This window comes from Acinonyx jubatus, chromosome A2, assembly GCF_027475565.1.
Source record: "Acinonyx jubatus isolate Ajub_Pintada_27869175 chromosome A2, VMU_Ajub_asm_v1.0, whole genome shotgun sequence".
In the NCBI taxonomy this organism is placed as follows: Eukaryota; Metazoa; Chordata; class Mammalia; order Carnivora; family Felidae; genus Acinonyx; species Acinonyx jubatus.
Genome location: NC_069383.1, coordinates 146627078 through 146652105, shown reverse-complemented (window position 1 = coordinate 146652105; position 25028 = coordinate 146627078). Strand labels below are relative to the sequence as shown.

At 54.5% G+C, this 25028-nt stretch overlaps 1 protein-coding gene across 9 annotated transcripts in view; it reads right to left on the bottom strand.

The window, feature by feature from the left end:
- CACNA2D2 (calcium voltage-gated channel auxiliary subunit alpha2delta 2) overlaps positions 1 to 25028 on the bottom strand; it is a 143851-nt gene that overhangs the window by 102114 nt on the left and 16709 nt on the right. For all 9 annotated transcript variants that reach the window (XM_053219327.1, XM_053219323.1, XM_053219324.1 and 6 more), the window contains exon 2: positions 14626 to 14707. In XM_053219327.1, coding sequence (XP_053075302.1) covers positions 14626 to 14707 — 82 coding nt within the window. The remainder of the gene's footprint in view (positions 1 to 14625; positions 14708 to 25028) is intronic.

Below are 25028 nucleotides of genomic sequence, written 5' to 3'. Positions count from 1 at the left end.
GGATGGAAGATAAAATTAAGAACCTCCTGATAAAAAAAAACACAATGGAAAATTGGAGAGAAAAGAGAAAAAAAAAGAAAAAGTCTGAGTTAAAGGTTCTAGAAAGAGAACAGAAAATATTAGGCAAAGAAATCATTCAAGAAAACTTCCCAGAACTTGAGTGTCCAGCTTGAAGTGTTCACTGAATGGTAAAGAGTGAAAATAAACCCCACTAAGGTGTATCAGTGTGGAATTTCTGAACGCTGGGCACAGGGGAGAAAGTTTCTAAAGATCAGCCCATGTACAGAGGACCGGGAATGTGAATAAACTTTGGACCTCTCCAGAGCAACTCAAAAAGCTGGAAGGAATGGAGCACTGCCTTAGGAATTCCGAGGCAAATAGTTTCCACACTGGACTTACACACCCAACTAAAATGTCTGCCAAGTGTGGGGGAGAGGGCAGGCTTTCTGAGACATGGAAGTCTCAAAAGTCTAGCTCCCGCGTACCTTCCCTCAAGAAGTCAACTGAAAATGTCCTCTACCCAAACAAGGGAGAAAATCAGAAACCAAGGAAGTGGAGCCCATGGTATCCAGGAAACAGGGATTCCAACCCAGATGAGAGGGGAGGGAGATCCCAGGCACAGTCTGAGCCACAGGCTGTGTTCGCGGGAGCAAGTAGGGGGCTCCAGGTAAGACTTCCTGGGGGCAGTTTACTGGACAGAATCCCAGGTGGATCTGCATGTATGACAGGAGGTCAGAGAGAAGAGCAGGGGGTTTGGGGCAGCATGAGCAAAGGTTCACAGAAAACTAAGCAGACACCAGACAGTTGTTATCTGCAGGAAAAAAATGTAAAAATTGTACCCAAAAGTGTGTACTATGAGTTACAGTTCTGAATAGCATCTGCCCAAGTCAGGACAATGTCAACACTGAGTCCAACCCCACCCACATCACGGTGTGATGGTGTTGGGAGGGTGAAGGATAGGACTGTGCGTGGGGAAGAGGGGAAGAAAGGGAGAGGAGGACGTAGCTCAGAGAGCTACGTCCTCCTCTTCCCTAGTGCGTGTCCGTGGATAATGCCTAAAACTGAGCAATTGTGAAGTAGTGACATAAGTATGTCATTTAGAGATACGGAGTTCTGAGATTAGAAAGTGACAGCCTCCGAGGAGTTGGAAATGGAGAGGAGGGGGCTGCTGTGCTCCTAACACAACATGCCTGTTAAAACCATGGCTTTATACTATGTGCGTATATGACACTGATTTTAAAACCCTGACTTTAAAAATCCATATAGAAATGTAAGAATAAGAAAAAAAAATATTAATAAAGGGAGAAAGGAGGGGGATGTGGGAGAAGGAAGAAAGGAAAAAGAATAATGTAGGCAGAGGAGTCAGGGGCAGGAGATGGACTGCTTTGACTCCCACCTCTGGCCCGCAGCCAGGAGCCCCCAAAGGGCAGAGCTGATGTTGCGCTCTGTTGACATCACCACCACCTCTGTTTACTCTCACTGCAAATGAAGGGGGTTCGAGGTTTCAGTTCCCTGACCAGCTGAGTACACAGACCTGGCTCCTTAGGCCAAAACATCAACTCAGTAGTAGTGACCCTGGTCTGGGTGACCCCTCATCCCCACTTCTACCTTTCCCCAAAGTTGGGGGTAATCAGAAAGCAAGCTGAGGGACAGCAGCCCAGAGTGGGGGATGGTACCAGGTGGGGAGAGGAAGCTCCACATCTTCCACAAGGTGCAGCCATGGGTGTACTCATTACCTCTGCACCGACCTCTACTTAAACCTGTGCCAGACTCACAGGCAGCCATGCTTGGGGAGGGCTGAGGAGGGAAGGGACTGCCTGAAAAGTGGGGCTGGGTAAGCCACAAACGTCTGTGCAAACTCTCACCCACTCCCCGGGATCCCAACTCCTCATGTAATTTCCTGGAAAATGCAAAAACCTGCAGCCCTTCAACCCAGCGGCCTCCTTGCACTAGACGAATGTCCACCCCAGGGGCCCCTCGGTCCCAGGGAGGGAGGGGGGACGAGTGTGAGACCTGCAAAGAGGAGCTTCACACAAAGCATAAGCTCAGATGAGAGTTGGGCTCAGCTGGAGGAAATCCGGAGCCCTCAGGGAACAGAGAACCAGACATTGGACCCAGACCACTGGTCTGGGTCTCAAAAAGGAAGATTGCAAGCCAGGTAAGCACCATGGGAGAGCCCCTTTGTCATTCAGGCCTTGTCCTTCCCAGGAGCCTTCAAGACCCTTATGTGCCTCATTGTGCGTCACTGCATGGAAAAGGAGCTCCAGGGTCCCCAGGGGACAGGTGGTGGCTCTCCCAGCCCCATGGATAGACAACACCTTTCCCAGCTCTGCCAAGGGTTCCTTCCTTCCTTCCTTCCTTCCTTCCTTCCTTCCTTCCTTCCTTCCTTCCTTCCTTCCTTTTAAGTTTATTTATTTATTTTGAGAGAGAGAGAGAACAAGCAGGGGAGGGGCAGAGAGACAGGGAGAGAGACAGAATCCCTGCACTGTCAGCGTAGAACCCAATGTGGGGCTTGAACTCACGAATCCATGAGATCATGACCTGAGCCAAAACCAAGAGTCGGATGTTTAACTGACTGAAACACCCAGGTGCCCCTTCTTTTTTTTTTTTTTTAAGTTTATTTATTTATTTTGAGAGCGGGGAGCGGCAGAAAGAGAAGGAGAGATAATTCCAAGCAGGTTCTGCACTGTCAACATGAAGCCCAATGTAGGGCTGGAACTCATGAACCATTAGACCATGTCCTGAGCCAAAGTTGGATGCTTAACTGACAGACCCACCCAGGTGTCCCTCTGCCCAGGGTTTCTAAGGAGGTTCTATGGGTATATATGCTGTTGGTGAGACTCGTCCAGGTGGCAGAAGTACCTACTCTGGGAGACAGTTTGAGGTGAGAGGCAAAGACCCAGTCTGACGGTCCTGTCCAATGAGAGAGCCCCCTGGCCTCCTGGAAGCTCCAATCTGCTATGGGTACAGCCACAGCCCTCAAAAAGCTGTATCTGAGGGGGTGACAGCGTGCAAGCCCTGGGGGTCCTAGTCTGAGCTGGGAGGCTACCAGACCCCCGTTGATGTGGAGCAGTGAGTTCTCAGGGCCAGTCTCCTGCCTCCCCCCCCCCCCCAGAAGGCTCCAGACCTCCGTTCCCCCTGAGTAGTTCCTCCACCACTTAGCAACGGAGACAATTTACATAATGCATCGAGTGTGAGAGCAATAATGGCTGGGGAAGCAGGGTGCCTGTTAGTGGCTCCTCGGGAGGGAAAATACCTGTTCCCACACCACCACCTCCCCCATCACGGACTGGCCGTGAGGCTGCTGGGAAGCAGGTACCTTTAAGTGCTCAGTGCCACCAAGAGGGAAGGGCCTCCCCAGCCCTGGACATATAGCAACCTTGGGACACAGATGCATGCAAGAGGAAATTTCCAAAGCACCCGAGTTTTGAACATAAATCCACCCAGCCGTACTCTGGAGTCTGCACTCCTGCTGGGCCTGGGCCCTGCATCCGGAGCCTTCCTGGAGGAGGAGGTACTCCAGCAGGCGGGAAGCTGTAGCCGGAGGCCAGGGAGCTAGGCTGCAGCTGCCCAGGAGGCGGTCACATTCAAACACAAAGGCAGAGATGGAAGGGGGAGAATTCATAAAAATTACTGGCATGGTAATTGCTTTTTATATAAATGTTCTTTTAAAAAGTTTTCCCCAGTGTGAAAGTCCCTCTTTAAAAAGAATAAATTCACTGCACACCAATTTATTCTGTGCCTGTAGATGGAGCATAATGAAGGCTCCTCCGTCAACACCTGATCAAGAGGCAAGTGGCTGCCACTTGACCCAGCTTCCGGGTCTTCCTGCATGAAGATGAGGCAGGCAGCAGCGGAGCCTGGGAGTCTGGGGGCAGCAGGAAAGTGGGGAATTGTCATCTAGGAAACTCTGGGCCTTAAGGCCAAGCCCAACAAATGGCATTAGTGCCTCAGGAGCTGCACTTGAGTGGAGCATTCAGAACAGGGGCAGCCACCGTCACGCACAAGGGGAGATACACGGGGCCGTAGGAGCTGGGATGCATGGGGGTGGGGGACAGGAGAGGGGAGGTGTTCAGCAGGCTTCTGGGGGGTGGGGATCAGGCCCAGGGTCTGCCTACAGGGCATATGCAGGAAGCTGGCTGGTGACAAGGTACCTGGTGGGTGTAAGTGGGAGAGGTCTGTCCTGGGCTTCCTGTCCAGGAAGCTCAAGCTCTGCTCGAAGCCCGTAGACACCCAAACTGTTTGGCCATCTCCAGAAAGTAACGCTTCCGTCCAGGGAAGGAAGGGCTACTCTCCCTCACCAGGATGCCCAAGACCTAGGAAGGAGGCTCCTGCACATGGCCACAGCTCTGTCATCTGTGAAATGGGAACAATGTCCTGGTGGCCTCACCACCCAGCCTCTCTGAGCAGTGGACTGGGGACGATGAGGACTGCCTGCACAGGCCTGTGCTCTCCAAAGTGGGACCACTTGGTTCAACACCCATCCCAGGATGCAGACACACATGGGTGTGAGGACACAGATCCATAGCCGACTAGCACCTTGTCCCCCCTGCAGGGCTGCTGAGCACAGCGGCAGGCAGAGTAACTTGGGGGGATGTGTCCCATATATGGGAACATGGTGTGTGCATGAATGTGAGCTCCTCACCCACAGATGAGATTTCTCAGCTTCACTAATTAACCAGTTAAGTAGTTCTCGCCTGCTCGGGTGACACAGAGCTCCTGGCACCTGCCTCCTCGCAGGCCCACCCTGCTCTGTAAGCATGCCTGCTCCCACCTCCATACAGAGCTCAGCCACATACACATGCGTGCATATGCACACTTGCCTGGTCACACCCCCCATGAAGCACACATGTTTTCCTGAGCACATGCACGTGCATACCTGCTCATGCCCCCACACACAGCACACATGCAGGTTTGTGGGTTCTCTTCTGTGCGTGCACATACTCACATCCCACATGCAGCATCACGCTCCTGTCCTCTCCCACACGTGGTCAGTCACACTCCACCTTACACAAACCTCTATAGGTCAGAGAGGTGTCTCCCAGTGAGTCAAGGGACCAAGAATCAATCACAGGGGGCTGCCTGCCTTCTAGGTCTGACTGCCCTGTGCAGGTGGACTCTGGGGAGGCCTGGGCATGACCCTGCTTTCTGGTCATGATCTCCCTACCCCATATAATGCCCATCAGAGGCTCCTGGCAGCTCCTGTCTTCTCTGTGTACCCAAAGGATGCAAAAGCAGAAGGGAGTGGGGACACCAGACATCACTGGCCTCAGCCCCAACCTGGAGGGCTTCCTGAGGGAGGGAGCTGTGGGTTGGGTTTAAAACTGGGGTCAGACCCAGAGGGGATGGGGGTAAGTGAGGAGAGTGGCAAGTGGACTAGAGAGAGAAGCTAGGATGTCTAGTGGGAACGGGGCAGGCACAGCAATGGCTGGGTGGCCCAAAGGCTCACTGCTCCCCCTGCCCAGGCCACACACCTTGGCCAGGCCTTTAAGTCACTATGGGAACAGCCCATCATCTCCCACCCCAGCCTGATATCTGGGTGCCAACACATCTTGCAGCTGGCTCTTCTCTTGAGCCCTTTTTCACGGCCCCCACACCCTCCATTCCCTCACATAGGGGGACCAAGCCTGGCAGACCCCATGTCAGCCTACCTGTCTGGGGGCATCTGGCACTGAAGGTCTATCTTGATGCAGGGTCTGTTTCCCCATGTGGGGCTGAATGGTTCCCATGGTTCTGTGGGACAGTCAGAGCCCTGGACTTCTCCCTCTCAGTCCTCAGATGCCTGCCACTTTGTTTATCCATCGAGCAGTTACTAGCTAACACCTACCCCATGCCAGCCTGTGGGCACACAGATGCATATCTGTACACTGCAGGCATGTGTGTATATGTGCATCCCATGCGTGTGCAGCCTGCTTCTCCACCCAGACTGTACATCCTCTTAGGTGGGGCCCAGCCCCCGATCCCACACTCTGACCCCAGGATGCTCGAGCCTTAGGGTTCCCTGATTCATAAGAACCCAAGGATGGACAAGGAGGGGTCTGAGGAGTCTGTCCAGGATCTACCCCCTGCCTCCACCCACACATACAAGTAGCCAGCTAGCTGCCCTGCAGAGCCCGGAGAGAGGTATGTGAACCAGGTCCCAGGGCCAGGAGAGAGGTATGTGAAAGACAGGAGGTTTAAGGCTCTATAACCCTCTCCAAACTCTAGATCTTTGCTCACAAGGACTGGAGAGCCATGCTCAGAGAAGGTGGAGGGAGGCCAGGCTGAGCCTGTGTCTCCTGCCTGGTCATGGTAAATGCTGCTCATGCTGCCCCTGGGGCCGGCTGTGGTTTGTCAGAACCAATTACTTCTCTGCCTCTGCCAAATGCTCGGGGCTCCACAAATCTCAGGCAAGTGTCCCCGTGGCTGCCACCGATCCAGCAATGCATGGGCGTAGAGGAGCAGGGAGGAATGCAGATCGGGTCAGCCATCCCCAGGGGCCCAGCATGGAAACCCATTCGGCTCTCTACCCCCATCCCCCATCTCCCACCCCTGATCATCCACACCAGCTCCTGGCTCTGGACATGCAGCCCCATTGCTCTCCCGAGGTGACTGCAGAGGCCAGCGGGGAGGGAAGCAGATCCTGGCCTCTTCTCAACAATCTGCAAATATGAGCCCCCATCGGAGCTGACCCCCAGCTGTCCTGGCTACAAGGCCAGCATGTCTGGGGACCCCAGGAGAGAGCTAGGGTATTCACCAGAACAGTCTTACTGTGTGTGTGGGATGGGGAGTGAGGGTGTCTTGCATTAGGAAAGTCTAGCAGACAAACATCTTAGACTCCCAAGATGGAAGGATTGTGGGGCATCCACTTCAGGAAAGGAGTATTGTGTAAAGCCATAGGTTCTCAACCAAAACTTCCAGACAGAGGCACTCTGTCTGCCTGGTGAGGTTCTGACCATGCCTCTGAGATCGTCTCTTCTTTAAGCTGAGGGACCTCATGCCTGGCTGGCTCAGCTGGAAGAGCATGCAACTGGAGTTGTGGGTTTGAGCCCCGTGCTGGCTGTAGAGATGACTTAATTAAGTTTAAAAAATAAAAATAAAAAAATAGACTGAGGGGCCCTGATCAGAGAATCTTCCACACATCCCTGGAGCTGAGGATCAAGAACCCATGATCCTCAGCCCTGGCCTTGGCCACACCATTTCCTGACCCACCACCCTATCCCCAGTGCCAGTACCTGGGGCTGGCCCAGAGATCAGTGGTTTCCTGCCACCTCTACTCTACTGCTAGCCAAGCCCCATGCCCAATCCACCAGGCCTGGAGACAAGCTGCCAACTGGCTGACTGATTTGAGAAACCGACACACAGGCCTCTTCTGGGGTATAGGGGACCTTCCCTTCACTTCTGCCGGCCTCCTCCCTAGGGATGCCTCTGCAGCTGCCTCCCTAGCTTCCTGGCCCAAGAAACCACTCACCCTTCCCTGGCCCATAGGCCCTGTTTCTTCAAGCCCTGGTGGCTTTTGTGCCTCTCCCTGTAAGGTTCCCAAAAGATGTCATGGTCAGCCAGTGCTAAGGACTGAATATTTGTGTTGCCCCCAAATCCATATGTTGCAACCTAATTCCAACATGATGGTATCTGGAGGTGGGCTCTATGGGAAGTGATTAGGTCATAAGGGCAGAGCCCTTGTAAATGGGATTAATGTCCTTATTACAGACCCCAGAAAGATCCTTCACCCTTCCACCATGTGAGGACATGGCAAGAAGAGAGCCGTCTACGAACCATGAAGTCTACGAACCGTGAAGTGGGCCTTCACCAGACACCAAATCTGTTGACACCTTGATATTGGAATTTCAGCCTCCAGAACCATTAAAAATACATTCTGTTGTTTATAAGCCACCCGTCTATGGTATTCTGCTATAGCAGCTAGAACAGACTCGCAGCAGGGAGGAGAAAACAGATTTCCAAATTCCTGGGCTGAGACAAGCAAAGGGGACACCTTGGGCATCTGAACTTCCCCAAACTGTGACCAATTCCTAGAAGGGGAAGCATCTGATAGATGGGGGGGGGGTGCATAAAGGTACCCCCACATTTGCAGGACTCTGTTTGCAGCCTTTCCTTGTCCCTGGTCCCTTAAGATCCTCTCATCTCCCATGAGAATAGAGGCACTCAGGTTCCTATTTCACGAATCGGGGAAGCAAGATTTAGAGGGGCAGGACAACAGGCCCCGGGTCCCTCAGTGTGGGAAGACACAGCCCCGCCATTCCTGCCCTCTCCAGTCTTTCCACCACCACCCACCACGGGGTTGCTGCCCATGGCACAGGTTCCATGTTCAAGCTCCAGTTCTGCCACTTACCAGCTGCAGGACCTCAGGCAGGTCTCACCTTAGGAATGCACAACTCTCTTCTCCAGATCTGAGCTGGTCCCTATCCTCTGGAACTGACCTCGGTTGTGGCCCCACAGTGACCTCTTGACACAAGCTGGAAGCTGATGGTCACTCTCCCATGCCTGTACCACCAGCCATGGGCCTGCTGATCCCACCCAGAGAGGCCTCTCCCATAGACCTGTCCCCACCACACCCACGACCTCCACAGGCACCTGGGCAGCAGCTCCTCACTAAGACTGTGCCAGAACTCCAGAAGCCTCCTAGCAGGGCTCCTTGCTCCAGCCTCCCCCTCTAAGACTCCAGGAGCAAGAGGCTCTGAATTGGCCACGGAGGCAACCACCGACTCAGGCCCTTCTGGGGGCCTTTCTGTCACAGCATCCTCCACCTGCTGTGAGGTCTTTCTGACCTAACATCCTCACACTCTGTGGGGAGTAGGAAGAGGAGAGGCCTGGGAGAAGACAGGGGCTGAGAAGGGTACTGGCCCAGCCTTAGCAGTCCTGGAGGAGCCCTTGGGGTGGGGGAGGCTCTAGCAGCTGGTCCCCATGGAAGGGATGGCCAACTATAAGCCACGGCCCCTGGGCAAAGTGTCTCAGGGCAGCCCTTCCCCCACACTGACCTCCCTGCACCCCTTCTCTGATGGGAGGGTGTGTGGAAGGGGTGCCGGAGACCCAAGCCAGTTAGCTGGCCCTCAGGCAGGAGTTCCTACCACAGATTAAACGGCTTTTGAAAAGCTTCAAAAATGGAATTTTCTCCTGTAGGCGACAAAGGAGTGTGTGGGGGGAGGGGGCAGGCAGGAGGATACACAGGCTCCCTCTCTCACCACACAGTACTCAGAAGAGAGCATCCCAGACCTTAAGTGGGGGGAGGGGCAGAAGAGGCACCACCCCCCCAGGACAGGCCTGGAAGGAAAAGATGTGGGGAGCCTGCGCTGGTGAGACAGAGAGGGGGTCCAGGCAGGCTTCGGCCAGGCTTTCATGCATCTGCCTCTGTGTATCCAATTATGCTCAAGTGGCAGCCTCACCATGTTTCAGATGCCCTCCCAGGAGCCCCTCCTCAGCCCCATGCATCCCCGCTGGGTGCCGAGCAAGAGGACCATATGGAGGGAATAATAAGACAATTAACTTTCCATTAAAGAATAATATATGTGGGTTTTTAGGGAGGCGAGCGGCAGCAATCCCTACCCAGCGGCATATTTCACACTCGCGCCCCCCTCCCCACCTCCACCCGGACGCACCCCACATCCTGATCATCTTCACCAGGAGAGAGGAGGGCTCCATTGGGACTCACTAGGAGGTGGCTGGAGGACGGGTGTCGGCTTTGTGAGGAGCAAGAGCAGAGCCCCTAGGACTGAGGCTTCTGGAAGCCTTGAGGAGAGGTTATGATGAGCCTGGGTGGGGCTCCCTCACCACCCCTCACTTGACTCTGACCTGTGCTGGTCCCCAAGATGAGGGAAGGGGTTGGGGGTAGGGGTCCGCCTGGCCAAGGAGCTGCAGGCCTGACTCTCGGGGCACATGTGAACCACGGTGCTCTGACAGAAAGACCAACTATGGGGTCTGGGGGTCACAATCACTTGAGTTCCCCTTTCCTGACCCTCCAGGGGCTGTTCTGTTCCCTGACACCTCCCCCTACCCCAGCTTCCTTCTTTCTCTTCTGCCTCAGCTCCCTCTGGGGCTCTGAGCTTCCCTGGCACTTTTGGACAGTGCTAACCCCACCTGAATGCCCAGAAGCCCAGAGAGGACCCTCCCCAGTGGAGGCCAACAACAGCCTTGGCCAGCGCCCCCAAACCAGTATGTGAGTATGCATGAGTTTCAGGAATTGGGGGTACCAGTCAGTGGGGAAAGTTGGAGAAACAGCAGGAGGCGTGTCTCAAAGGCACCTAAGAAGGGGCCCTGTTTCCACTTTGCTGAGCCCCTCAGGAAAGGCACTCTTGATGTGGCCAGACTTTGGTCCTTGCCAGGAGCCAGCTCCAGATGTGGCACTGCGCAAATATTAATTACACATTCCCAGGGAGCAGTGAGCAGACGGGGTACAGGGATGGCCAGGGGCAGACAAGATGGGCTGGGACTGTGGCACCGTCACTGGTTCAAAAATGCCATTTCTGGCTACCCAGAGAAGTGAGGACACATGGATGCCATTGGTCTGAATCACCATGACAGTCCAGAGAAGCACAGCAGTGGGGAGGGGAGCAGGAGATTTGGTTAGGGATCTGAGTCCCAGGGTCCTATTTTCTGTGGATGTAGCTCCATGGCTTAGGGGAGGGGCTGCTTCAGGGTAGCTCCTCCAGGCAGGCCCCAGGCCTGCACTTCTAGCTTGGTGCTTCTCCCCATCCCCACTACTACTTAAGATTGGCCTGTCAGGGCTCCAGAATGGGACTGACTAGAGAAGACTGTCACTCAGGACCTTGATTTCCCCATTTATATGAAAGGACTACAGGAGTAATTAGCAGCATGCAGCTAGGCTGAGGCCATCATGGAACTGCAGCAGCCAGGGATGTGGACAGGGCTCTAAGCCATTTCTGCCCCAATCAGGAGGCGAGGCAGGAGGGGTTGATGTGGAATGAGAAAGGCCCCGATGGGTCTAGACTTGACTTGACACTTCTCAGAGGATGGCCTGTGGACCCCAGGCATGATCATCCCAGGTCTCAGTTCCCAGCCCAGCTCTGGTCAGGAAGCCCTCCCTCACCCCAGAGAGAGGATCTTCTTACTTCCTTCTTTAGAGACTCTGCAAAGAAGGTGTCTCACCCAGGTCAGAAACCCATCTCAGGATGACACACACCTGATGAGCCACTGATGCTTCCTCATGTCTGACTACAATCTCTCCAGCTTTGCTTTCCCACAAGGTCCCCAGAGTTGTTCCCCTTCTACCTGGACACCCAGTCAAAAGTCAGTAGGTCCCTGGCTATACCCATCAGAGTGACCTGGTCTTCAAAGTGGGGAGACCAGCCATCTCCACATCCTCCCCCCATGCACCCCCAGGCACCTGATGAATTATTCATCCTGATCAGCCTCATTATGTAAATGAGTTCAGAGCCCAAGCATATGCTCTCTGCTCTTCCCTGCACCCCCCCCCCACCTCGCCCCAGAGGATGGGGACAATATGGTGGTGATGGGGGAGGGCAGAGTAGGAGCTTGGGAGACCATCATCAGCCTCCAGGGGTTCTGGAGGGGGCAGAGTATACAGTCCACACTTTCGTGGCCTGTTCACATCAGGAGTAGGCCAGGGCTTGGGGGGAGGTGGGGCTGGGGTACCCAGGGCGGGCATGGCTTAGGAGTGTCTGGCTAAGCATGGGGGTGGGAATGACATGTGAGAACCAGGCCACAGCAGGAGCTCCCACTGTGTGCTGGACCTGGGCTTAGACAAGGAAACATGATGCGGTCTTCACAGAGCCCCCACATCCCACCTAGGTGTGCCATGGCTTCTAACCTGTAAGTGGGCCCCAGTCTGCACCTAGCCATGCCCCCACGATGTTGTGATGAGGTCAGGAGGAAGAAAGTGCCAAGTCAAGGAAAATGCTCCCAAATGCCACTGTCTGCAGTTTCTGGACTCTTGCAGCTGCCAGCTCTTGCAGCGCCCAGCTTCTGGGAGTGGGGCAGCCATGCAGCAGAAGGCCAAGGGGGCCCAGATGCCAGGACACCCTGGCTATAGGGTGTTTGGGGGTAGCAGGGAATCAGCTCAGGGAGACCTGGGGAGGCCACTGGGGAATGAGGCTGTCAGCTTGGCAGAGCTGGTGCCAGGATCCCCGGGAGTGTCTGCAGTTGGGTCAGGGCTCTGCTGCAAGCATCCTCCTGACCCATCGGAGCTGGGCATAGGCTGGGTACACGGGCCCTCTCACGTGCATTTGAAGGAGAGCCATGGTGACTCAGTCAGATTTGGGATGGGCTGTAGGGGGTGGGGAGGCTGGCTGCCTCCTGCTCCCGTGGGATTGTCCTTTTCTTCTAGAATTCTTCACCTGCTTCCCTGCCGCCCACCTCGCCAGAGTGTCCAGTGCCAAGAAGCAGGCCCAGAGCTGTCAGCAGGAAGTAAGAGGCTGAGGTAGCGGTGAGAAAAAACTGGAGCAGGACAGAGAGCCACTGGAGAGCTGGCACCCGTCGGTAGGGAGAGGGATGCCAGGAGGAGCCAGCCAGGAATACCAGGTCAGCACTCCTCTGCCTGCGGCCAGGCAGGCCACAGCTACACCAAGCATGGCCCCTGCTCTAGCCCAGCTCCTCACTTCCCCAGGTTCATCCTGCCCACCCTTCCAAGAGGTGCAACCAGAGGGGGAGCAGCACCCTGGAACAGGAGTCAGGAGTCCCATCCCAAGTCTCAGGTCTGCCACAGCTGGCTGCCTGACTTTGGTTATGGCTGGCCAGGTGGGGGTGGGGCAAGATGTGCTCGTTGATGAAAGTGTCTGGAATCACTCAATTCCCATCAGAAAGGAAATGATCAACACATCCTAGGAATGAAAATGATCAGTAAGGGGAATTCATATTTCTAGAAAAGGGGGTGTATCTGTGTCAACCTATCCACTGCAATTCTCACCACCTTGTCCTCTAGCCAGACTTCCCAGCTATGCCATGGACCAAGAATGAGAATCAGAGAGGGTCCAGGACTTTCCCAGGAGCACACAGTAGGGTGCTGAGCTAGGCTTCTCTCTCTGGTTCTCACCAGCCAGGGAGCTCAATGGTTTAGACAGAACCAAATCGCATGCATGAAACGTGTGCATTATTTTCTCACTGGCAAACTATCAGGGTCTGAGTTGTCCATGACTATAAAATAAATAATGTCCTCACACTGAGAATTCGAAGCGTGGAAGGTTCTTGACCGGAGGTGCATAGTTAACTCCTTATGTGGGGTACATCTTATGTTACAATACCAAACTTGGAAAGGCACTTTGCACACATTCTAGGGAACTATCATTTCTTCATTAACCTACAAGGCTACACTTGGCAGTGCCCACTTAGAACCTAGTTAGTGCCGGGTGCTATGCCTGAGCATAAATTCACTTCTGTTCTGGAACAGCTTTTCCTACAGTGCCTTCTCTGGAAAGCTCTGCTGGCCTCCAAGTACGGCTGAGTCACTGAGAGTTCACAGGAAGAGTGGGATGGGGGTTACTGCAATTCAATCCCAGCAATCAGGGCTGGGAGGTTCAGAGAGGTTGGGCCACTATGGGGAGGACACCCAGCAAATTGGGGGCTGAGATCTTCAGACCTGGACTCTCTCTCCTTGTCATGCTACCACCTTGTTAGCCACCCCTGATCGGCCCATTTGTGCCAGAGGTCCTACATCCACAGCCAGTGTCAACATACTCACTGCCGCCCCTATTTCCTGAGTGCCTGCTATAAGCCAAGCAGGGGGAAAGGACCAAGGACAAAACCCCATGGTAGCTTCCCCATAGAGGTGACACCTGCTGATCCCAGTCCTGACCAAGAGGGATGACACAAACAGAGGCATATCTAATCACTGGGTCAAGACCTGGACTCTTGGCTAAACCACCTACAGTAACTCTGTTTACTCTGCTGTTCCCGGGACAACCATCGGCAGAAGAACCCTGTTAATCCCCTGCTCGGTTCTGGTCAGGCATCCTGGCCCAAGCCTCTAGCAACGAGCTCCCAAAGTCCCACAGGTCCCTGGGAGTCCCCCCAAGCACTCCAAGAGCTCAGCTCTCAGAGCTTCCGCATCTCCACACAAAGAGCGACGGCTCAGGAACCTGACAGCGACACATTTTGCAGCCTTCTGGGGGTGACGGATGGCCTGCTCTTCACATCACTATTTCAAACATTAACATAATCTCCGAGGATGAATGTGGTCGCTGGCGCCTAATCAATCACCCCTCCTGCCCTGATCCCTCAACTTGCCAAGCACAGGCTTTCAACCCATCTCCTGCTACAGCGCCTTGAGCAGCCAGCACTGCTCTCCACTGTTGTTTGGCCTGGCCACCCCACTCATTGCATGGACAGTCCTCAGCCTCCATGCACAACTGCATCCTGAACCCTCCAGGGCCTGCCCTCCTGCCTCAGGCGCTGCGTCAAACACAGACCTCACCCACCTGAAAACCCGAAAGCCCAACACCCCAACATCGGAGCTCACTGGATACTGTTCAGTACTGGGAAGAGCAGGCCAAGACCTGGAGGAGCCACTGATTTTCTAGTTATTTCCCTACCTGCCCCCACGGGCCCAGCAGTGTCCCACCATGCCAAACCTTCCTCACTCCTTATTTCTGAAGTCCTTCTCCCACTCCCACTCAGAAAAGGGTCTCTGAGCAGAAAGCAAAGGGTACCAGGGCTTACCTCACGGAGCTGCTGGACGCCCCCAAAAATCCGCATCACACCATCGATCTCTTGCTCCAGGCGCCGGGCCCAGTGCTGCATCCTGTGTGCATAGAGGAGAAAGGTGTCAGGAGGGCCCCCCCTCACAGTGCTGGGACAGCCCAGCACCGAGTGACCTGGGGCATGACCAGTAGCAGCCACTCCTTCAGAACTCAATTTTCACTAGAGGAGAAACAAAGGCTAGGAAGCAGAGTGAGCCTATGATTCCTTTTGAAGACTAGACCTGGTGGCCCAGGCTCTCCTCACGTACTGTTGGACAGCCGGGGAGGAGAGCAGATTGTAGTTTAAATGCACTGAGGGAGTCCAGCAGCTCCAAGAAGCCTGCAGGGAGACTATTTTTCACTGTGAAGAGCTAGCCCTTGATGTGGATGCTCTGAACAGGGGGACTCTGGACACCAGGGAAGAGGGGGACATGAGTGAGCCACGCGGAGGCTGGGATCTCAGAGTCTCCTGTCCCCAAGGCTGGGTGGGGCCTGAGGAAGGGGAGGGAACAGGAGTCACTGCTGTCACCACCAAGTCATTGTGTAGCTGGGGGCAGATCCCTGCCTGCCCCCCTCCCAGCCCCCTGTAGGCCTCAACTGAGAAGGATATGGAGAACCTGGGGCGGTGACAGCCCTCACCTTTCCAGCACCCAGGGAAACAGATGCTATCTGAAGCTCATACATACACACCCTGCATGAACTGGCCACCCACAGGTCCAGTTCAGACTGTCCCACCCCTTTCTGGAGGCCTGGCACCTCCAGAGTCTTTCACCTAAGCCACCTGCCTGAGCAGGTCTCCTTCACACTGGTGTTACTGTGAACTGATACTACCCCATCCGTGTCTCAGTTTCCTCCTCTAGAAATTGGGAATAATTTAGGGCTACCTCGCAGGGTATGAGAAGGACATGAAAGCAGGTGGTGCAGGGTGTTGCACAGGAATATTTGTGAGTGGACAGGATGGACAGATGGCCACACAGCTCAGTATTCTCAGCTCACATGCATGAACAGGAATGGCATCTGGGGAGAGGCTTGGCCCAGGTTCTAACCTGTGACCCTTCCTTCAGGCTGTACGAGATCAGGTGAGCAAAGTCATAGCGGTCCTTGACAAAAGCCAGCCAGAGAGATGTTCTCCACACTTCCAAAGGTGTTCTCTGCTGTGACACAGGCCTGTGCACCAATGCATCTGAAAAGGCATCTCAACTTCCTCAACCCACCAGATGCAGAACAAGGCCGTTCCAGGGAGGGCTCATAGGAGGGTTACCACAGAGATTTAAATACACCACGGGTTAAGCACAGTCCACAGGGCAAGATACGATTTGGGTGATACCAGCCACCCAGCCTCTGGAGGAGGGACCCAGAAGCCATAGGATCCAGGAGGTTGTGTCTGGCCCTGGGTCTGCTACCTCCCTTACACTCCCCAGTGCCACTCAGGGCCAGGACTCTGCTAGCTCCCTGGGTCAGAAGAGCTTAAGCTGCCACCCCAGCCCCCTGCCCCACATCCATCTTCAGGCCTGTGGCTGGGGGGCTGGGCCTGTGCCATTGTGTGTGCCCGGGTCGGTTGGCATGGGAACTTGGAGCAGGAGGCGGGCGGATCACTAATTGCAATTTGCCAAGCTGAATGTCAGGACCATGATGGAAAAAAAAAATCAACATCAAAAGAAACAGGTATTAGCTTCAGCTTGTTGCTGGCTGAGCCACAGCCTGATGCCCACCTCCACTCCCCACCATGGGGAAAAAACTAACCCCACGCCCAGGAGGAGGCCAGGCTACAGACCAGGCTACAAAGGGCAATCAGGCATCAGCTGCTAGCCAGGAGGGCAAAGCCCAGCAGAGAATGGAGAGCTCGCTTGGCCCCTGCGCCTGTGTACCAGGTGCTGATTGTTTGGCCCTGGCTGTGGATGGACAGTGGGGCAGGTGGCTGTTTTGTGCTCCTGAGACGGAGCCCCAGGGGGGCTAATGTTGAGATGGGTTGCTGCACAGTCCTGTGTCCAGCTAGGTACAAAAATGGGTGAGGTCAAGGAGCTGCTCTCCAAAGGGAACCATTAGCTCTGCCCTGGCCCTGACCTCAGCCATTCACTGGTCTAGGGGACGAATGCCAATCATAATCCTTCCTGGGACTAATATGTACAAGGGCACCCATTATGCACATGGAATGGTGCCGGCATGCCACCTGCTCTCTCGCTTCAGTCCTCACAAAGAAGCAAACGTTATCATCCCCAATTTACAGATGAGGAAACTGAGACACAGGGGCTTTTTGTGACTAGCCCAAGATCACCCACCCAAGAAGTGAACACAGAAGTTGATGCACGCATATGCTAGAGTCACCAAGGGCCAAGAGTGTGCACTTCCTCCCAGCTCTGCATTCAGGACCGTCACTTCGAGAACTTGAAATTGGCCATAGTGGGAATATTTATACTGCAGAAATCAGTAAATGCTACAAATCACAGTTTTTCCCCCTGGAAAGTGAGTTGTAAACATTTACTAGCACACCACTGATTCGGCCCCAGGCTGTTGACTCTTTCCTACTGTATCTATAGGTCTCTCATTCTAGGATCTCACAGATAAGTAAAAGAAAATTAATTGGAAGAACAGACACGGATGCCAAGTTTTTATTTTGTTCAGACAACACATTATTATTACAATCACCATCATTTCATCTAAAAAGACTATTTCAACACGAAAAGAATTTAGAAGAGCCAAATCTCAGGATAAAGTCGAATTCCTCCCAAGACATACACACTCTTTTCTTCCCTTCCTCCCTCCCACTCTCTCATTCACACTCATACACGCGCACACACACACACTCATGCTCACAGGCACATACAATCTTCCCACTTCCACTCCCAGACTAAACAGCTCTAGACTCTGCTGTAGGCCACAGGGACTGGTCCACCCATGACACATCAGGACACACACATCCTCCTGGGATCTAGGGGTGGCTCTAGCCCTTGGTCTGGCACCCTGGGCCTGACGGACAGACCCCAGGCCCCAGCTACATAATGCCAGGGAAAATAAGTTACTCTAATTATTCACCTAAACCAAACCCAATTAGGAAGGCAATATGTATGTCTTAGTATTAAAAAGAACATGATAGGGGCACCTGGGTGGCTCAGTCGGTTAAGCGTCTGACTTTGGCTCAGGTCATGATCTCATGGTCCATGAGTTCGAGTCCCACATTGGGCTCTGTGCTGACAGCTCAGAGCCTGGAGCTTGCTTCGGATTCTGTGTATTCCTCTTGCTCTGTTCCTCCCCCACTCACGCTCTGTCTCTCAAAAATAAATAAATGTTAAAAAAAATAAATAAGTGAAATAAAATAAAAAGAACATGACAGATAAATCATTTCACTGTCACAGAGAAGAGATTCTGTGGGTTCCAGGGTTTGGCTAGGGTACCAGTGCTGGCTCCAAAGGGTGACAAAAGGGACTAATGAGGCCAGGAGTCAACTATGCACCTATAGAGTTCCTGTCTGAAGGCTGGAGAAACCACCCACCAAGCCAAGGCTAACCTTAGCCAGATACAGTCATACTCTTTCTAGCAGAATGGCATGGGGGATTTGGAAGTATGGGGGATATATCAGGATCCACGGACCTGCTGGGTCAAAGGCAAGCTGACCAAATCTTGTCTGGGCTCCCTTTAGCCTGGGTCCAGGTGCCTAGCTCTGCAACGCCTCCCTGGTCAGACAGTGTTGCCCGTGGGTCACCCTCCCAACAGGGTAGGCCCACCTGCTGGCTCCCTACATCCCTGTGATTTTCCATGCTCTTCATCGAGATGACACTGCTTATCTCCAAGTGTCTCTAAGTGCCAAATTAGCAAGACAGGGAGGAGAGAGAGTGTCTGGGAGGAGGCACGTGCAGCCAGGGGCTGCAGCCCTCAGGATGACTGGCATGGGCAGGAGAGGGAGAGGCTGAGGACAGAGCCTTGTATCCCTGTAACCTCCATGTGCCTGAACCCAGGGAGGTGCAGGCACTGGGCCCCCATTCCATAAGCTAAAAAACTGAGGCCCCTGGCAAGGATGGGTGCAGGGCCACATACTTAGAAAGAAGCCAGACCTGTCCTCCTGGCTCCATCAGCTCCCTGACCCCACCCTTCCAGGACAAGGCAGCTTCTGGGCAGCCTCCTGCAGCAGTGGCTGGCTGTGTGACCTGGAGGGAGGGGGAGGATTGAGCTCCGTTCAATTTTTTTTTTTTAACGTTTATTTATTGAGAGACAGAGAGACACAGAGCGTGAGCAGGGGAGGGGCAGAGAGAGGGGGAGACATAGAATCTGAAGTAGGTTCCAGGCTCTGAGCTGTCGGGCTCTGTGCCCCCCGACGCAGGGCTCGAATTCACAAACTGTGAGATCATGACCCGAGCCGAAGTCGGCTGCCCAACCAACTGAGCCACCCAGGTGCCCCTGGATTGAGCTCCCTTCAAATCTCAGCATTCTGGTCTGTAAATAGGGGAAATGACTGGCTGAATAGTGTCAATGGCCAAATCTACGTGGCAGCCTTGATGTCTGGCATACTTACCAGGCACTCCTGGGGGCTAGAAGCCTATCCAATACAGCCCCCGGTGTTTATAAAATCTCCTAGGAATGCCTGCACTTGGGGAGAAGGATGTGGAGGGAGGCAGTGTAGAAAGGATTCCCCTAATGGCTAAGAGAGGCCAGGAGTGGGCAAAGGGCAGAGGTACACTCGTCCCAGGCCTGGCAGGCTGAGGGCAGCCCAGCGGGAAGAAGACCGAGGGGCTGCAGGACGCCAGGCCTTGCTCTCCAGGGCACGCTTCAGAACTGAGAAGAGTAAGTGAAAGAAGAGGCCTTGTCACTATCAGGCAAGGGAGCAAGGTCATCCACATGTATGGTGAGGAGCTGGGGATGAGGACCCCCTTTGGCAGGCAGAACCACCGAGACCCCAGTTAGTACCCGGGGGAGGCCCTGGTCAAACTACAGAGCCCACCCTGGGGGCCTCCAGCTCTGAGCTGCACAGGCTCCCCCAGAGGGGAGGGGCAGGGCAGGGGGAGGGGGTAGGAGAAGCCCAGAGAAGGGGAGAGGGGGAGAGGGATGAGGGGAAAAAAGGAAAGAGCCTATGTGCAGATGCAGCAGCACAGATTAAACTGTTGCCAGTTGTTAATTTTATACGCAAAGTTGTTGATCAGAATGTGATTTAATTGTACAGTATAATCCAGGCTTTTGGAATAAATTATGCAGAAAACTCATCTATAATTAAACAAATCAAAAAACCAGAGACAGGTGACACTGCAGGTTTACCCTCGGAGGACATGGGTGGGTGTGGGCGGCTGGACCCTGCAGAAGGGCAAGGAGGGAAGGAGGCAGGATTTGTTCCAGAGCAGACAGGAGCAGGTCCAGGGAGGCCAAGGCCTAATAGGGGCCTCCCAATATCTGCCTCTGCGGTGTCGTCCTTACCACTGCTATGGAGGCATTTTGCCATCAAAGCCCAGCTGTAGGCTGCCTCCACCAGGCAGACTGCCTGGATAAAACTGGTTCCACTGGATACCTATGAGCAATCTACTGTCCCCCCACTAGCTCAGCAGAGCAGCCATCATGTTGGGGTTGGAGGTGTGCCAAGTGTGGAATTGTAGGTGAAGCGGGAGGGGCAGATGGCAAAACAGAGGACTAGGCTGGGGCAGGTGAGGGGTGTGGGGGAGCAGGCACAGTGGAGGCCACTTGCTGCTAAGGGCATGTGAACCAAACTTGGCAGTGGTGGCAGCCCACAGGTCTCCTGCTTCTCTCATGACAGGCTGGCCAATTATTCTCCCAGCTCTGGGGGAGGCGATGATTTAAAATAAATTGCTATTTAATTATTCTGATTATATTTCAGCTGGCCTGCCACCTCCCACCTCGGTGCCTTCGCAGTCTTCTGAAGGAGAAGGAAGAAAAGATAGGGCAGGAGAAGGGTAGTAAGAGACAGACGGAGAGATACAGACATGAACAAAGCTCAAGAGAGGTGGGCTAGAGGGCCTGTGTCAGGCTGACCCCAGCCCAGGGGAAGATAACTGGTGAGCGGGCAAGGGGGCCACTCCCCACCCTGGCCTAGGGGGCCTGTGTTGGTCCCCCAACAGTCACCCAAAGCTCAGAGAACAGCTGTAGCCTCTGCTGAAGCAGAGCACCAGCCATGGCCAGCCCTCCCCTAGATTACAGCCTTGCTGTAAATAGCAGAAAACTCAAGGCTGCACCCCAGGATTGTGGCACCTCCAGAGCCACCTCTACCAGGGAGTCCTCCCTGACCACTCGGGTGAATGTCCCTCTCCACCTAGACTGAGTGCCAGGATCCAGCCCTGGCTCTTCTGAAGCCTTGAGCCAGATGTGTCCTTTTAGGCCTCAGTTTTCCTATCTGGAAAACGGAGATAAAGCTTACCACGTGTCTACTCTCAGGACCCAAAGAAGAGGCAGGTGGACACCAGGGTCCCGTGGAAGGAATGTCAGCAATGATGACTGCCCCACACACTCATGTGCACAGACCCACAATCCAATCTTCTTCCGCAGACCTGCAGCTCACTAAGCATGGGATTGCTGTGCCTCTTCCTTAGACTGAGGCCTCCAGGTGGGCTGCAGCCCCTCCCTGCACTGCTCTAGAGACCTTGACAGAGGCGTAATCCCTGGGAAGGGCAGGGCCTCCCGTGATCAGAGAAAACTTCCCTTTGCCTACTCAAGAGAGAAGATGCTTGAGCCTCAAAGGCCTTTTTCAGGGCTCAAAGCCAGTGTAAAACCCCTGACCCTGATTCGATCGCAGCCTCCCAAGGATGGCAGAGGGGAAAAGTCTAGCCAAGGTCACTCGCTCCTGAGAGAACAACTGCGCCCAGCTACTCCTGGCCAAGGACATAAGAGCGCCTACAGATATGGAGGCCAGTCAGCACGGGGTGAGTGGGGAGCCTGCTGGACCAGCTGATTCATGGTGGAATGAGGCTCCCCAGCTAGCCACCACCCCTTCAATAGGTAAACTGAGGCAAAGGACTCAAAGAAACTGGCCCATCTTCAACTGATTTGTGATTCAGCTAAACAAACCCCTATAGTATGGGCAACATAGCACCTGACCCCCTATGCCATCCCCATCCCACCATCCCCAAGCACACAGGGACAAAGGCAGTCCACTTATCACAAGTGATTCTCAGAGACCCGGGGGAGCTGGGGAGGGGCTGGTGCTGCCAAAGCTCGAATTAGTCCAAATCCATCGGCCTCGACTATGTGTATCTTGGGACCCTGCCCAAATACTGCTCCTTAATGAGGTTATTAATTACGGGCTGTCCCTTCCCTATCTTTCCTGGGGAAAAAGCTTTTCCTTCTAGTTGGCTCTCAGCTAGAAGGCAGCGAGACTGTGCCTCCCTCCCTCAGACTAACAGTGAACAATCAGCCAGCTTTAATTAGGGCGCTGGGTCCAGCCCAGTATTTACTCCTAACAGCCTGAGTGGGGGGAGGGCAGGAGAAGACCTGGAGCCAGAGAGCAGCATGGCCCCGGGCTGGGAGCGCCAGGCAGCCCACTTGGCCCAGAGAGGGATGGAGAGTGTCCAGACTCACACAGCAAATGGTCACAGACCTCGGCCTCACTCCCCACCATCAGTGCAGGATTAAGGCATACAGGGGCAGCAGCAGTCAGGAAGGACCCACAGACGATGTAGGCCTCAGCCAGGGTTGTTCTGGCTGAGAAGGGGAAAGAGGTTCCCCAGCAGTGGTTAGGAAAGCATGGAGGGTCACCTGAGCCTGACTTCAGTTTCTGCCACGGTTAGCTCTGTGACCTTGGTAACATCCTTTCATCTCTCTGGGAGTGAGGTGGTTGTCACACCCACAGTCACGGGGTTCCTGAGCAGGACCCTGCTCACCATACCTGGTCTGGAGTTTTCCAGCAGTAGGGAGAAGAGCCTAAGGGGGACGGCTCCAGCCTCCATGAGAGCAGCCCTTGCAGTACCTGGAGAGTGGCTGGGGAAGGCACCAAGGGGCAGGGAAGGCATGGGGACCCAGGCCAGAGTTCATGTTGGAGGGCCTTGGTGATGGCCTGGGTGGGAAGGAGGAGCTCTGAGGCCGTCTTCCCCCCAGCCCCTGTCGTATAACAAGCCCTGCTCTGTGGCCCACATCTAGCCCTGTGCTTCGTCTCTCCAGATCTCCGTTTGTGTCTCTTTGCCCAAGGAGGAGGGGTCTGAGGCCTCCATAGGCCATCTGGAGACTCATTTCCCAAGGGCTCTAATTGGGGTCTTCCTTCCTGGGGCCTGTGCCTGTGAGTCAGGCATCACAGCGGTGACAGGCCAGGGCTCTCACTGCACTGCCTCGATTCATCTTCAAGTCAGTCGTTCAACCCTACTCCCCAGAGGGGGAAACTGAGGCACAGAGCAACTGAGTGATGTGCCCAAGGTCACATAGCTAATGAATGCCAGTCAGGATGACACACACCTCTCCTCAGGACCCCAGTTCTCAAATGTCCAGCTGCTGGTGTCCCATGGCTACCTGGATGTCTAACAGGCCTTTCAAACTGAATGGATCCAAAACCGATTCCCCGACCTCCCTCTGGATCCTCACTCTCCCTTCTCTCCCTCACCACCTACTTCCCTTGACTCAGCTGATGGCAGCTCCCTCTGTTCAGGCCCAAAGCCTCAGGGTGACCTGGAATCTGCTTTCAGTCTATCAGCAAGTCCTGTTCACCACACCTGTACAAAGTATCCAAATCTGCCTGCTGCCTACCACCTCCCTGGCCCACAGCCTGCCCTGGGTTGCCACCATCTCTCCCTAGGACACATACAGTCGTCAGCTCACCGGTCTTCAGCTTCTGCCCTCACTCTCACCTTTCCTGGTCCGTTCACCTCCATGCACAGCCTGTTGGAATTATGTCCTTCCTCTCTCAACACTATGCTGCAGCTCTATGCCATCACAGGAGGGCAAAGTCTGTCCAGCGGCCGTCCACCCAGTGGTATCCTTGCCCTTGCTCCTCAGGCCACACTGGCCTCCTCACTGGGGCTTGAATAGACTCCTGTACTCTGTGCACAGGCCTTTGCACATGCTGTTCCCCCTGCCTCGATCGGTCCTTCCTCAGAAGTCCAGGGGGCCCCTCTCTCACTGCCTTCAGGTCTCTGCACGCACATCAACTGCTTGGTGAAGTCCACTTTCACACTCCACTTTAAGTGGGCCCCCCAAACAGCAACTGATCTCCACATGCCTCCTGGGGCTACTATGTTAGCTAGCATTGCACCAGACATCCTCTCTTTTGTCTACGGTCCACCTCTGCCTGGGGCTATGAGCCCTGAGGGAGGCGGCCCTCGTTCTTCAGCCGGGAAGAATAGGCCATTTGCTAAGTGGCTGCACCTTCCCAGAGTCGGGTGACCTCCCCACTACCCTGCCCTACCTTGCGTGCCACAGGAGCAGGCAGGTGGGCTGATAGGAGAAGGCTGCAGAGGGGCTGGAAGCCTAGTGGCTGCCCCAGGGCTGGCCCAGGAGGCCCTCCCTTTCCCTGGCTCCTCTCCGTATGAATTATTAAAGTTCATTTATGATGGGCCTGCCCAGGCCTGTGGCTTCTGTGCATAATTCATGGCTCTCCCAGAAGGGCTGGGCGCTAGAGCAGCCAATTTTTCCAGGAAGCAAAAAGAAAGTGCAGGGAAGGAGTAGCCCAGACCTGGGCTGTCTTCTCCATATCTCTTGTTTTCCTGTCCCATCTGGGGCACCCCAGCGACTCTACCCACCCCTGCCCCATGGTGCCTTCTCCTGCATGCTTGGATTCTGATTCCTAGCGCCTGAGTCCATGGGCTTTGTGCATGCTCATCCAGCTCTGTGCCTCAGTTTCCCATCTGTGGACAAATGGAGTTGTGGTTTGCAAACTGCAGTGGCAGTTGGATCATCCACCTCAGCTCCCCTGGTGGGTGAGGATCATGGATCTCTGGGGCACCGACACCCAGGTGTCATTGTTTGTGAATTTCCCAGCAGTTTAGAGCTGGGACACAGCAGTGAACAAGAAGAGTTCAAGAACCAGCTGAGGCCTCTCCAGAGTAACGCAAAGGGTCCCAGCCAAGGACACAGGGTATCTGCCAGCCACTCTGCCCAGAATCCACCGTCTGCTCCCCAGGCTGGGAGCCACCTGCCCTAGTCACTGGCACAGATCGTGGACATTTTTAGGTCTGCAGTACCTGCTTCTCTCTCCAGCATATTCCCCAGGGAGTCGGGCACAATGGGAAGGTAACCCCTACTCAGGCCCATTTAGCAAATGGATAAACCAACGTTAACAAAACTGACTCTTAGGAGGGGGATATATCGCCGCAGCCTCTGTATGCCCATCCCTGGGCTGTCACGGGGGAGCCACGTCCAAGCCTGGTCTCAAGAGGTGCACAGTAGGGTTGAAGCATCTGGAGAGGTCACCAGGTGGGTCAGGGAGGAACCCAGGAGCTTCAGCTGCCAATCCCTGCCCCATACCAA